The sequence below is a fragment of the Ailuropoda melanoleuca genome, chromosome 10, assembly GCF_002007445.2.
Source record: "Ailuropoda melanoleuca isolate Jingjing chromosome 10, ASM200744v2, whole genome shotgun sequence".
Taxonomy (NCBI): Eukaryota; Metazoa; Chordata; class Mammalia; order Carnivora; family Ursidae; genus Ailuropoda; species Ailuropoda melanoleuca.
In genome coordinates this window covers 14,678,047-14,692,985 of record NC_048227.1, presented here as the reverse complement: position 1 = coordinate 14,692,985, position 14,939 = coordinate 14,678,047, and the positions used below count along the sequence as shown (strand labels likewise).

The 14,939-nt window shown below is 43.0% G+C and overlaps 1 protein-coding gene and 1 pseudogene across 3 annotated transcripts in view; one reads left to right on the top strand and one right to left on the bottom strand.

Moving 5' to 3' along the window:
* TPST1 (tyrosylprotein sulfotransferase 1) overlaps positions 1 to 2,713 on the top strand; it is a 168,167-nt gene extending 165,454 nt beyond the window's left edge. For all 3 annotated transcript variants that reach the window (XM_034670043.1, XM_034670044.1, XM_034670041.1), the window contains exons 5-6: positions 171 to 217; positions 2,165 to 2,713. In XM_034670043.1, coding sequence (XP_034525934.1) covers positions 171 to 188 — 18 coding nt within the window. In that variant the 3' untranslated portion in view covers positions 189 to 217; positions 2,165 to 2,713. The remainder of the gene's footprint in view (positions 1 to 170; positions 218 to 2,164) is intronic.
* A 5,558-nt stretch (positions 2,714 to 8,271) lies between these two features.
* Positions 8,272 to 14,695, bottom strand: LOC100474836 (annotated as a pseudogene).
* Between the last annotated feature and the right edge of the window lie 244 nt (positions 14,696 to 14,939).

Here is a 14,939-nt window from a genome sequence, read left to right as displayed (position 1 = left end):
AGGGACATAGGCCAGTCAGATTCTTTATTATACAATAGTAGCAGACGGAGGTCATTAGAAAATCTGTGATCAGAGCCTACAAGCTACCTCTGATATTTCAATGAGAGCGGTCAATTTTCATCGTGATGAACTTCAAGGACTTTTCAAACATCTTTTGTTTCCTTTGACAGACTGAGGAAGTGGAATAGCAGAGCCAGGAACCTCTTACGTACATGAGGTGAGAGTTGGGGGACATGCCTTGGTCTCTGGGTTTCCCTGCTTAATAGGAGGCAGTGTGGCTGGCATGGAGAGCACATCTCTGGAGTCCGTCGGCCTGGGTTGGAATCTGGGCTCTCTGACCTTGAGCAAATTGCTTCTCTGTGTCTTAACTTCCTTATCTGTAAAATGAGGACAGTATCACTAAGACAGCAGTAGTAAGAATTAACCATGATAACGTCTACAGAGAGCTTGGCACATAGTAAGTGCTACGACAGTGTTAGTTGTTATTTTTAATATGAGGAGGAGTATAAGATAATAAAATATTTTGGCTGAAGGAAATCTGGAGACCATTACCCCCAGTAACCTGTTTGCAGATAAGGAAACTGACCCCAGAGAGAGAGCACGTTCTTTGTCAAAGTCACATCACAGGAAGGTGAAAGCCAGAGCTGCTTCTGTGTGTGCTGGGCATGCAGATGTTTTTGCAGTAATATTTTGGGGAGTTGGTCAAGTCTGTCCTTGCTGATTTTAATGTACGATGAGATCTTATTTGTAACCTACACTGTCTCATTGTAGGTAAGGGCTACGGTTGGGTTAGGCCAGCCGTGCCGTATCAGTCCCCTTATGTCTGAGTAAGCATCAGGTACGTGCCCAGGGACACCAGCCAATTAGTGGCAGCACTGGTTTCTGAATCCAGACCTCCTGACGTAGCTGCCCAGAGCTCACGCCCCTTTGGCACCCTTCCTTAAGATTCTGTTTTGTTATGAATGATGTGGTAATGCCTTAGATCATTTGGAACTCGAAAAGCTTTTTTTAAAAATCTGACTTGTTTCTTATAGTTTTGCTTGCTGTTCTATTTTTATTTTATATAATAACGGTGTATTGACTGCATACTCTATACAAGGCATAAAATATCAAGCATTTTATATACGTAATACATAAATGACATATATGACACATACTGTATAATAATAATATGATATTCATATATGTATATTTATATGAATGAATTCATTCAAAGTTCAAAGTTCTGGCAAGTAGGTGGTGTTATACCTGTTGTACCGATGAGAAAATTAAGACTGAATAATTTGAATAAGAGATTTTTATGATTTGCTGGGTTAATGGATAATAGGCTGAAAAAGCACATGAACACCGCTATGCCATGTCAAAATCATGGATGACTTTGAGCTAATAATAGGTTTCAGGATTTATGACTGCCTTTTTGCTGAGGAGCAAATGCTGAATGTTAGACATAGACTCTCTGGACACATAGAACAGCAGTTATCATACCTTTTATAGATAAATTCCCTCTGTGAAATGCACACGCAGGGATCCATTTATTGAATGCTTTACAAGACAGAATGCAGTGTCAGGGCACTCCAGCCTTCGAGTTGCCTCCACAGCCTCATTTCATCCTTGTATGCTAGTTGCGGCATGTAGGGCCACATGCAGTGAGAGAAGGACTCAGAAGAAGCAAGGAAGACAACAAAGCATCTCAGGGAGGTTACTAGTCTTTCTTCTTGTCTTTTGGGTCCCTTTGGCATTTGAATGACTGTCACTGTGTTCTCTAAAGCTTCCTTTAAAGAACCTTGGTATCTACTCTTTCCAGCAAAGAGTCAGCTTGTTGGACCCCTGAACATGTGACATCCCTACCCGGGCCGCAGCAGTAGCTTCGACTGCAGACGACAGTTGCAGTCACTTAGAAATGGGCAGGAGCAGCCCTTGCTTTGGCTGCCATCTGCTTGTTTTGCGTCCTGAAGCTCCCAGCAGGCGTCTAAAAGCATCCCGGACCGCAGGAGAGTGTGCTTCCTTGGTGGTCCTTCTGAGGCAGCTGCCCTTGTAATCGTCTGTCCTCCTCCCTGTCTGCCTGGCTTCTGCCAGGACCATAACTAGGAAGGAGGCAGTACGGTGCAGGGGAGAATAAAGTGTGACTCCACACCTGTAACCATGTTCTATCTGTTTGCCCTAGGGAAGACTGCTGCCTTTCAACAGAAGGGAAGTTTCTAGGACTGACTGTCCCTGCTGAGATCAGTGGAGCGTATGTACCATGGCCCGCATCTCCTGTTCCCTTGCCAGTGTCCTCCCACTGAGAGGGTGGGATGTCAGTATACACTCGGGCCTTCCCGAGTGATCTGCTTCCTGAGTCCAGCGCTCTTGATCCTAATACGTGCACAACCCTGTGGATAGAAGCCCAGAGGGAGCGCGTGCTTTCTGTTAAAACTGCTCTGGTCCTCATCTTTTCTTACCAGATTGCAAACTTTTGTTTCAAGGGGAGGGTTTTAAAATGGAATTCCACAAGCAAAATTGGGCAGTTTCATCTTGGAATAGGTTGTCTGTACATGTTCTAGTGTTTTGTAGAACACTTCCTGTTTAAATGTATTGATGTGGATAATATTAAATATCTTAATTATTTAAATAATTCATTGTATTGTTTTTGAGAAGTTGAGGAATTACCGTATACATTTACAACTTAATGACTTTTGTATTTTATTTTTCAAAATAAAAGCTTTAAATGTGTGAAGCATTCTGGCGGTTTACATGTTCTCATTACTGTGATTTTAGAGAAGCAGTAAGACCTTCTCAGATGGTGATTGATAAACCAAAGTTTCTTCAGTTGGCTGTATTGTAGATATTTCCTTGTATGCATCATAACTTTTTTAATTAAGTTTTTTATTTTAATTCCATTATAGTTAACGTACAGTGTTATATCAGTTTCAGGTGTACAACACAGTGATTCAGCACTTCCGTACAGTGCCCAGTGCTCATCACAAGTGCACTCCTTAATCCCCATCACCTAGTTCACCCCTTCCTAACTACCTCCCGTCTGGTAACCGTCAGTTTATTCCCTATAGTTAAGAGTCTGTTTCTTGGTTTGTCTCTCTCTCTTTTTTTCTTCATTCGTTTGTTTCTTAAATTCCACATATGAGTGAAATTACATGGTAATTGTCCTTCTGTGACTTATTTTGCTTAGCATTTTACTCTGTAGCTCCATCCATGTTGTTGCAAATGGCAAGAGATCATTTTTTATGGCCAACTAATATTCCTCTGTGTGTGTGTGTGTGTGTGTGTGTGTGTGTGTGTACCACATTTTCTTATCCATTCATCAATCAGTGGACACTTGGACTGTTTCCATAATTTGACTATTGTAAATAATGCTGCTATAAATATCGGGGTGTAAGTATCCTTTTGAATTAGTGTTTTTGTATTCTTTGGGTAAATACCCAGTAGTGCAATTACTGGGCTTGTACTATTTTTAACTTTTTAAGGAACCTTCATACTCTTTTCCACAGTGGCTGCACCAGTTTTCATTCCCACCAGCAGTTCCTTTTTCTCCACATCCTCCCCAGCACTTGTCATTTCTTATGTTTTTGATTTTAGCCATTCTGACAGGTGAGATCTCATTGTAGTTTTGATTTGCATTCCCCTGATGATGAGTGATACTGAGCATCCTTTCATGTGTCTGTTGGCCATCTGTATGTCTTTGGAGAAATGTCTGTCCATGTCTCCTGCCCATTTTTAATTGGATTATTTGTTTTTTGGGTATTGAGTTTTATCAGTTCTTTATGTATTTTGGATACTAAGCCTTTGTCAGATATGTCATTTGCAAATATCTGCTCCCATTCTGTAGGTTGCCTTTTAGTTTTGTTGATCGTTTTCTTTTCAGTGCAGAAGCTTTTTATTTTGACGAAGTCCCAATAGTTTATTTTTGCTTTTATTTCCCTTGCCTCAGGAGACATATCTAGAAAATGTTGTTATGGCTGATGTCAGAGAAATTACTACCTGTGCTCTCTTCTAGGATTTTTATGGTTCCACGTCTCACATTTAGGTCTTTAATATGTTTTGAGTTTATTTTTGTGCATGGTGTGAGAAAGTGACTCAGTTTCATTCTTTTGCATGTGGCTGTCCAGTTTTCCCAACACCATTTGTTGAAGAGACTTTTTCCCGTTGTATATTCTTTCCTCCTTTGTTGAAGATTAATTGACCTGCGTCTTAACTTCTTAATGAAGATTTTGCTGTAATTTGTTTCATGAAGACTTGCTATCTTCTGTTTGTCTCAGAATCCTGTTCTATTTCATGCCTACAGACTACATTTAAGGACAGGGAAGTTGCTGTTCCTGGCTGTTTTCTAAAAGCCACTGTTCTACACTACAGAATGACCAGATAATAATAGTAATTTCTATTTATCGAGGGTCTTCTATGTGCGAGGCACTGAACGTGGTGTTTTATGTGTTTTCTTAACATAAAAGCCTGGCTTGATAATTCTGCATCCTCTGGTCCTACCCATCAGCAAATAATATTTTCTACCAAGTCACTCAGGCCAGACATGGAAGAGTCTTTTCTTCCCTTTTCCCCCCACATACAAAATCTTTGATTCTACGTTTAAATATTCTTTGAATCCATCTACTTCCCTTCAGCTCCACTGCTCCCACCCTAATGTAAGACAGCACCATCTGTCACCTAGACTGTTGCATTAGAGAGCCTCCTAAATAATAGCCCATTCTTGCCCTTGCCCCCCCCCATTCTGTTTAGCACACAGCGGAGTAATAGTTTTACAATGCACATACAGTTATGCCCTTCCCCCCTTACCCTCTCTTCTAGAATAGAAGCCCTGCTCCTGCCATGATCCAGCCACTGCCCTTCTCTCCATCTCCCCCACCTCCACCCATGTGCTCTAAGGTTCTTTGCGTCTCCTGGAAACACACCAAGCTTTTCCTGCCTCTTTGTGGAATGTTCTTCCCTTTGCTCTTTGCCTGATAGCCTCCTCCTCAGTTCTCTGGTCTCAGTAATTCCATTTCCTCAGAGAGAACTTTCCTGACCTCTCGAACTAAAATGTAGATGCCCTTCCTGCTTCTCGTCTTCACAGTATCACCTTATCAGACTTTGCAGTTTTTAATGTTGACTTTTTTTTTTTAATTGTCAGTCTCCTATACTAGATAGTAAGTTCCTGGAACACAGAGACTATATCTTTTCTTGTCCATTTTTGTATCTCTGACACCTAGCAAAGTGTCTAACACATTCTAGGAACCCAGGAAAATACTTGGTAAATGATTAATTCTCCCAGAAACCTCTGGCATATCATTTTACCGATAAGAAAACAGGCTCAACTGGATCAAGTCCCTTAGACAAGGCCCCTCAGGTAGTGCCGTCGTGGTGAGCTGGTGCTTCAGTCCAAGCCTGACCTGAACACCCCTCTTTCCATCCACTCCCCCAGGCCTGTCCCCTTCACTTGAAAATGAATACTGCTGCCATATCAATCATTTGTTCAAAAACCTTTGAATCTCTAAAGCCTAACACATTACATCTGAAGTGTTCTGCCTCCACAGTGTGGCCTCACTACTTTCTTGTGTACAGGAGGCCTCCTGACTGTCTCCTTACACTCCTTCACTTTCTGCTGCTTCCAGATGCCCATACACGCTCTCCCCTCTACCTAGGACATCCCAGCTCATTAAGGGCTCAGCTGTTTTCAGTGCCATTTCTCCTTACACAACTGCTCCAACCTCCAAATAGTAATAAAGTCAGCTTCAGCTTAACATAATATTTATTTTTTGCTTATTACCTGTGTTCGTCTTATGTCATTAACTTTGTAGGGAGGGGGTCACATACTCCTCTAGAGTCTATCGGAATGGGAGAGGAGGACATTTTGTAACCGTAACGCAGCCTGCCTCCAGTACTTGCCCCAAAGGAGACATGATTTTTATCTCTCACACCTGCCCACCCCTAGAGACTCCGTTATTACAGGTGGGCATGCATTAGGAAAAGGGCGGAGAACCGCTGCACAAAATGGCCAGCTCGGGAAAAAAGGAAACCACGGCACAACTGGCCTGAAGAAACAGATGCTGTGCTATTTCCATCTCTGTTGACATTCCTTCTTTCTCAAAGCTTCCTTTCTTTCTGGCCCAAGCACATTTTTTTTGAGCCCTATGAAGAAAAGCGTTTCTGTTTCTTGTTGACCTCTCCGATCACATGTATGAAGATGACTGTCTATGAGATGTTGTAATTTGGTGAAATCAAATGGAACTCCTGTTGAACAAATGAAAGATGGCTGGAGTAAAATCTAAAAGGAGGTAACAGGAAGCGACCAGGTTGACGTGTGGCCTCTGGACCAGAGAACTTCCTGGAGCCAGCACAGCCATTGGCCACAGACAGCACGTGAACCCGCAAGGCCAGAGAGAGGCAGGGGCCACAGGAGGAGCTTGGAGAGAGCATCAGCCATGAAGAATCATAGAATTTAAAAATGAGAGGGGAAAAAAACCCTCAGTAATCACTTAATCAAGTAATCCATCTAGTAATACTTAACTAGGAATGTGTCATGGTCCAGGCTCTGTGCTAACCATTTTACATGTTTAAACTCCTTTAATTCTCATAATTACCATCTGAGGTATGTTCTGTTACGACCTACATTTTACGAACATTGGCTCCGGGGGTAAAGTACCTAGTACAGCTAGTAACAGAGTCGGGATTCAAACACAGGCAATCTGGCTCCAGAGCTGACACCCTAACCACTACTCTGCATCTCAATAATCATCTTTATACTAGAATAGAAACTTGCCATTAGCATTGACTTGCAACTGTTTAAGTACCTCCCTTGTACTTAGTAATTTGCTAGGTATAATTGGGTGGTGTGCCAGGAAGCATAGGCAGATCACTGCCTTTGGGAATTTATGGTGTTGGTAAAAATCAAGAAAAATGCCCATGAAACAATTATTCCAGTTTCTAACAAAATGTATATAGCATCACCTACCAAAACCTGGCTAGTAGGTGATAGATAAGTCATGGTCTAGGCAAGACTTCGTTTAGTGTTACCCCCAAATCTGTATTTCTGAAGGAACTATAGATCCTGGAGCTGTCTGGGCTTCTCTCTGGAGAGATCAGTATTTTCAACATTGAGTTCCCTTTCCTGCTTGTCACTATCCTTTGCAGTCTTCTGCAGAGACTTTGGGTCTTTGTGTAAAACAGAACACTCCTTACTTATTCTGAATTGGGCAAAAGAAGTAATTTTTATTCATTTTGTGTTGAAATCCTAACAAAGCAGTTCATTATTTGAGTAGTGGGTGCGTATGTGTGTGAGAGAGAGTAGTTTTGTTAGAGATAAAAATAAATGACTTTAATTCTTCCTTTGGAGCTGATTATTGCCAAAGATCCAAAATTGAATCATTTTCACAATAAAACCACTATTTTTGTTCTTACGTATTATGGAAATGGCTTTAAGGCCTTACCCTGAGAAAGCCTAAAATGCCCTCTATTGGCCAAACATGGAATGACTGCTGAATGTATGAAAAAGTTATCAAGTTGAAAAAAAAATCAAGGAAATATATCTTGCATGTGTGCAAAGCTTTCTCTACAAAACTGTCCGTTGCAGTATAGTTTATGGAAATAAAAAAGTTGAAGCAATCTAGCGAAAGGGGGTACTGGTTAAATGAATTGTGGTACATCCACATAATAGAACTAAGCTAATAAATATGATATTGTAGAAAAAGATTTATTTTTTTTAAAGATTATATTTATTTATTTGACAGAGATAGAGACAGCCAGCGAGAGAGGGAACACAAGCAGGGGGAGTGGGAGAGGAAGAAGCAGGCTTATAGCGGAGGAGCCTGATGTGGGGCTCGATCCCATTACGCCGGGATCACACCCTGAGCCGAAGGCAGACGCTTAACCGCTGTGCCACCCAGGCGCCCCAGAAAAAGATTTAATAACACAGAAATGTTCATGTTACATTAAGTGAAAACTTGAGATCGCAAAGCTGTTTATTATGATGCCATTTTTATTATTTAAAGGAAAGGTAGGAAACTAAATAGAATAGCTAAGTTGATAGACAACTGAAAGGACATGTTCCAAAACGTTAACAGTGTTATCTCTTGGTGGTGGAATTGTGGGGATTCTTGTTTTCTTCTTTCTGCTTAACTCTGTTTTCTAAATGTGCTATGATCAACATGAACTGTTTTTGTAAAAAAGCAAACAATGAGTCATTTATTATTATGTTCTTAGATATCATTAGTTTGCTATAAAAGAGACATGGAAATTATTTACAGGAAAGGTTTCAGAACTTCAGTGGAATGGACAGCTTCCCATGATGCCATTTCAATAGTGATTTATTTCAGTCTACATATTTTCCAAGAATGTCACCATCTCTAAATAAGAAATAATCCTCATGGTCCAGAACTACTTTGGGGACTCCATATTCTGGGAGAAGAACTTTATCTCCAACTTTCAGGCTAATTGGTTGAATCTTTCCACGCTTTCCTTTAGAGCCTGACCCAACAGCTACTGCTGTTGCCTGCCTGCAGTACTTTTCCTTGAGACTTTTCTGGAAGTATAATGCCTCCTTTTGGTTACGTTTTGGCTGCACTGCTTGCAACTAAAACTCAGCCAAAGAGGGGAAGAAACTTTCTCAATGCCTATCCTGCAGTGACTGGCTGCTGGAGTTCCTACTCTGCTCTCATGCCATCACCACCGCAAGGAGACCCCAAAAAACAGTATGTTTTTTTAAAGAAACAAGAGATCGAACCCCCTAATCCTACAGATAAAAAAAGAAACAAAAACAAAAAAACTGGGATCTCGAGTAGTGCTTCAACTTACCCAAAACTACACATCCTGTTAGACTTAACACTGACTTTCAGTTCACTTATTTTCTAATAAGTCATTTATCCAATCTTTGGGTTATAAATTAGTAGTGTTAATAATCTGAAGATTTGGCTATTGATTGATCTTCACAAATGAATAACAGACTTGAATCAGAAATGAAGCAGGGTATCAGCCATTTGGACGTTTGGATGGAGCATGTTTGAAAAGATCACAATGCAGTTAGGATGGATTTATTTATCTTATATGGGGGTTGGCAAATTACGGCCAGTGAGCCAAATCTGGCCACACGTACCATGTATGTCTTGTCTGTGGCTGCTTTCTCTCTACAGCTACAGGTCGAGTAGAGACAAATTATATGGCCTGCCAAGCTGAAAATATTTCCTGTGTGTCCCTTAACAGGAAAAATGCGCAAACCCCTACTCTTAGAGATTATTTTAATTCTATCGTGCCTCAGGATACTTAAATATTTCACTATTCCTTAATGTCTGTAGCCAACCGAAGGGCTCTCAGCTGGCAACTCCAAGAAATGTCAGAACAAACATCAGAGCGAGGAAGCCCCCAAATGGGTCGAATGCCTGGGAAGACAAAGAATGTAGAATGGTGGAGAGGCCCCAAAAGAAGGGAACATCAGGAGACAGGGTGCATTTTCTCAGGGTGCAGGGGATTGTATGCCCCCTAAATTCTTTTTCCACTTGATGGAATCATGTCGAGGTAATAGATATTTAAGCTGGGAAGTCCTTAAGCCTGAAATGATAGACCAGTGAAAACGCCACAAAAACCGGGCGTGAGGTGGGAGGGAGAATTGGGGGAGTGGTTCCAATATACTCACCCATTGACTGTAATGCTTCCAGAGGTGACTGGAACCAGCCTCATTTAGAGACATTAGGTATGAGAAAGTAACAGGCAATAGTAGATAGGATAATGATGGACCTTCAAACCACATCCATGAAACACCATTTTCATGGAATTCTAGATGTTATTTTTGCATCTGATTCGTATGTTATTTTTGTTTCATTATAATTAATAAGTGAAATTATAAAACAACATGCATCAAGAGCCTACATGTAAAGAGCTTGGGATGAGACCCCTATAGGGCCCAGGTCATCCTATACAGGGGAGATGTCCATGGTTACCAGTGTGCACCCCGATCCAAAGAGCACTCCCTTAGTGTTCGCTCTGGATAAGACTCCTGGGACTTCTCACGACTTGATAGGAGCTCCTTCCCACCAACCCAGAGTGATGGCATTCTGGAATTCCTTACCTCTTTGATATTAATAATAGCAATTCATATATAATTGATATACTAATAATGCCAATAAAATACAAGAGGAAAAAGTACATGGAGGTAATAATCTGAGTGTGATCATAGCACAGATTTCTTTCAGTATTCATGTATTGAGTTCCTGTGTGCCATGCATTGTTACTGTACCTTGGAGGTGTTATAGGAAGCAGTAGTAAGACAACAAAACATATGCCTCCACCCTGCTTTTTGACATTCAGGAAGGTATATACCGGGAAGTCTGCTACAACCACAGCAAAAAGGAAGTTTTAACACTTCCACATTTGAGCTTGCCTGCCAAAAGAGTAAGAATCATGGCCTCCGACCCAAGTCTCAAGTGCATTGATCTGCTTGGTGAAAGTTAGGTCATGCATGGAATCCAGGATACAAGGGACTCTGGGAAAAGTAGCTTTTAGGTTTTAAGCTTCTAGTATTCAGTGAGGCACACTTAAGAGGGATCAGAAAAGAAGCGAGGGGTCCAATCTGAACATCGGTCACATTTACCAAGCCGATGATAGAGAAGTCCAGGCTGAGGAATAGCAGTGGGTAGTGAATGCAGTGCATCAGAGGCTGGGGGAGAGCTGAGCTGGGTTGAGAGCAAGTGGGCCATTAGCCAAGATTTTGTGCCTTGGGAAGCGGTTGGCAAACAATATTGTCCTCAAGGCTGGGAGAGCAAGGGAAAGCCAACCCTCTAACTCCCTCCTCTCAGCCATGATATTTCTCCCTTTGTGCCCAATGGATAAGAAACAAGGAGTTGAGAGAGAATTGGGGGAAATAAAAGAGGATGGAAACACTTGGTGGGAAGATGCTGAGTCAGGTTTTGAACGAGTTAAGTTCAAATTTCCCTTAGGGTCATCCAGTTAGAGATGTGGAGTAGCAGGTTTATGTAAGATAAGGGTATGAAGTTCAGGACAAACAGCTGGGTTGGAAATGTAAATTTGAGAATCTTTGACGTATAGATGGTGGTTGAAACCATGGGAGTAGACAAAATCACCTTAAGAGTGTATGTAAAACAGGAAAGAAGAAAGCCAAGGGCTAATCCTGGGATCCAACAGCTCTGAAGAGGTGAGAGGGTGCATGAGCCCTGCAAAGGAGATGGGAAAGAGATGAAGAGGAGAGACAGAAGAGGCTCATGGAATTCAGAGGAGAAAGGGGTTTTAAGAGAGAGAAACTGGTCAACAGTGGCATGCTTCAGAGAGTTCAAGGACAGATTGTTGGGCTTGGCAATTAGGAGGCCACTCTGATCTCGGGGAGAGCAGTTTCAGTGAGGGTGAGAAGTCTACTTTGCAATGGGAATAAGGAAGTGGAGGAAGCCGTGGGGACTCTTGTGAGGATACCAGCTACGAAGAGACAGAGAAAGAAGGTGTGCTATCTAGAGAAGGATGCCGGATTGAAGAAGAATTTTTATTTGTTATGATGGCACATTAAAAAGGCCGCAGCAAAGGAAAAGATACAGAGGGAGAGACAGAAAATTCAGGAGAGAAAAGGACTAACTGATGGAGCAAGTAAGAATCCCGGAAAAGTTAGAGCCTCCTTAGGAGACTTAGCCTCAAACCCAGAGAAGAGGGTTGACGTGCCGGGGAGATGGTAGGAAATTGAGGGAGTTCTTCATGCCTGATAGCCTCATTGCTCTATTCAATAAAAGCCAAATTGCTGTTTGCTGGAAGGAGGGGCGATTTCCTAGAGCGCAGAGGGGTCTTGCAAAGAACGATAAGATTGGAAATAGAAAAGGAAGCTGACTTAGATATTGACTGGGTTTATTGCAATTTATACAAATACTGAATCATTATGTTTGTACACCAGAAACTAATGTTGCATGTCAATTATATCTCAATTAAAAGAAAGAAAAGAGAGCTGACTAGAAGAAACACATGGACAGATGGCCTGGTGGCACGGTTAATCATGCATTTATAGTGGTACCAATTCACAGGAGGATGGCATTCACCCAGAGGCAGAGCATGGAAGGCTGATGGGTTAATCTGGTGGGTTTTGTCCCGTGGTCAGGTGCTGGAAAGGGAACACACAAAGGCATTCCCTAGGGAGATGCTTAAATGGATACACATAGGATCTTGGTAGGACAGGAGAGAAAATAAAATGTCAGGCTCCATGCTCAGTGGGGAGCCTGTTTGAGATACTCTCTCTCCTTCTCCGTCTGCCCCTTCCCCTGCTCTCTCTTTCTCTAAAATAAAAGTTTTTTTTAAAAAGTCTAAAAACAGCTAAAATTAAACTGTGTTGCTTAGAGATATAGATTAGGGTGGTTAAGCTTGGAAAACAAGGAAATGATTGTCAGAAAAGTGAGGACGTTGGTACCTCTGGGAGAACAGAGGTTGTCTTCATCAGGGAGGACCCTTGGAGAATGTGGGGCCTGGCAATGTTCTAGTTCTTGATTGAGTGGTGGTTTTATGGGTATCTCCTTTATAAGTATTCTTCAAACTGTACATATATGGTTTTGCACTTGTCTGTGTTATATATCCCAACTAAAGAGAAAACATGCATGGAATAATACATACTATATTTAGGAGGGGGGGAATGAGATTAGGGAGGTGTGTGCAGATACAATTGTTTATAATTTTGTGTTTCATGAGCTGGGAGCTAAGTACATGGGCTTCCAATGATTATTGTCCATAATTGTTTATATGTCTAAAATATTTAAATCAAAATTAAAACTAAGAAGGCAGGGGCGCCTGGGTGGCACAGCGGTTAAGCGTCTGCCTTCGGCTCAGGGCGTGATCCCGGCGTTATGGGATCGAGCCCCACACCAGGCTCCTCTGCTATGAGCCTGCTTCTTCCTCTCCCACTCCCCCTGCTTGTGTTCCCTCTCTCGCTGGCTGTCTCTATCTCTGTCGAATAAATAAATAAAATCTTAAAAAAAAATAAAACTAAGAAGGCAATATGGAAAAGAAGATGAATGCTTTTGTTTCTGTTTTCATTTCCTTTATGGTTGTTAAATTATTTATTCAACAAATCAGAATCAGGAGAGAAAATTCAGTAGCTACATCAGTACTTTAAGAGATTTGCCGGAATTCAGTTCTTTTCTTTAGGGAGACATGGAGAATAGAATCAGTTACTAATCTCAGGGCTTGATCTCAGGACTGTTTGTTTGGTTTGCTCTTGGAGAAGTGATCCCAGGGTATAAGGCCACCCCTGCATGAGTATCTGCTACTCACCCCATCCTTCTCTCCAAGTCTCACTGACCTTTCCCTGCAGCCCTCATGTGAACTGGCCTGGAAGTCATTCCAGGGCTGGGTGGAGATGGCTGCTGCCAGCAAACTACCCTGCTTTCCCAGAAAGCCTGTTCTAGCCCCTTCCTACTCATTCAGCAAGTCCTCATTCCAGGCTGCTGACCTTGGATTCCCCCCACTGTGTAAACAGAAGTAACTGGGAAACTACATTCCTGAAGGAAATCCTCAGCAGGAAGGGAAAACGAAAACTCCAACACATTCAGAATGCAACGTAAAACTAGTTGCACGTGCATTTCCCTAACTCCTGGGCCTCTGGGGCTCCCTTCTCATTTTCTCTATACAGCCTTTCCTTAAGGAGTTGGAATAACTGTCTCCCTGAGAGCCCTTAGTTCCATGGTTTTCTCACATGGATTCCTAGGGGAGGAGAGGCCATCTGGCAGAGTGGATAAATGGAAGGAAGGTGGTCCAGGTAACTCCTTGTTCAGTTGAGTTACTTGGTGAACCAACCCAGGATCTGCTCAGACTTCTTGTTATGTACAATAATAAAATTCTCTTATTATTTAGGCCAGTTTTTGGCTGCAGTTTCTCTTACAGCTGAAATCCTAATTGTCATAGGATAGAAAGAAGAAATTTGGTTATATATATTGTTGAGAAAGGCGGGAGCAGATAGTGATAGATAAGAGGAAGCCTCAAGGGGCCCCGTCTAGGGCAGTGCTACTCAAAGTGTGGTTCGTGTACCTGCAGCATCAGTCTTACCTACCAGCTTGTTAGGAATGCCCAGGTAAGGGCTTCACTCCAGACAGACCAAATCAGATTCCCCGGAGGAAGCACTGGAATCTGTATTTTAACAAGGTCCCCCTCCAGTGATTTTGATGCAAGTAAGGTGGGAGAAAACACGGACCTAGTTCTAGTGCTGCACCTCCCGCTCCCCGCTGACCTCTCTGAAGCTGTTTGGATCTTCTAGGTCTCAATTTCCCTTTCTGTCATAACAGTAAGAGGATCAGATGAGGAACTGGCTGTAAAAATGGCTTGAAAGAGCTCAAACCTTGATCCCTGCCAGAGTCCTTACCCCCCTGCGAGGGGACACAGCCGCTGACGCTGCAGACAGTCTGTCAGCTGCTTTGGGTAGGGCCTGTCTCCATCTGCGGAGGAACGGCAGGCAGAGGATGGAGAGGCACTGCCATTCTTAATTGAACTCGGCTGCTCCTATTTCGCGTCTTCTTTTTTCAGCTTCCTGCTTGAGGCAATCAGGAAGGACTGGAAACCCAGGTTTTGCTCTTGTGGCTTGAGGAGGGTTGGCCCCTGTCGCAGTACTGCTCCTCCTCTCTTACAAGCTCAGCGACTTCAGCGGTCCTCCCGCCACATCCTCGCCCTCCTCCCGCACCTCCACTGGGGTGACCTGGTCCCCCCGGACTTCCCTGGCCTTAGACGCCCGAGGAGGCACAGGACCCATTGCCCTGCAGACAGACGAACGACTCGGTCGTGAGCCCTGCCTCCTCTCAAGTTAGGAGGCGCGAACCCCGATGCGGGAACCACCCTCCGAGCCAACGAGGTGCCCGCGTACAGGCGGCGGCCCCACGCGCCCGCCCGGCGAGTCGAGCGAAAGATAGCGGGTGGAGGGGGCGGGTCCGCTAGCCCGACGACCAATAAGAGCAGGGCAGGCAAGCAGGCCCGGCTCCCAGTGGCCACTCGGGCGC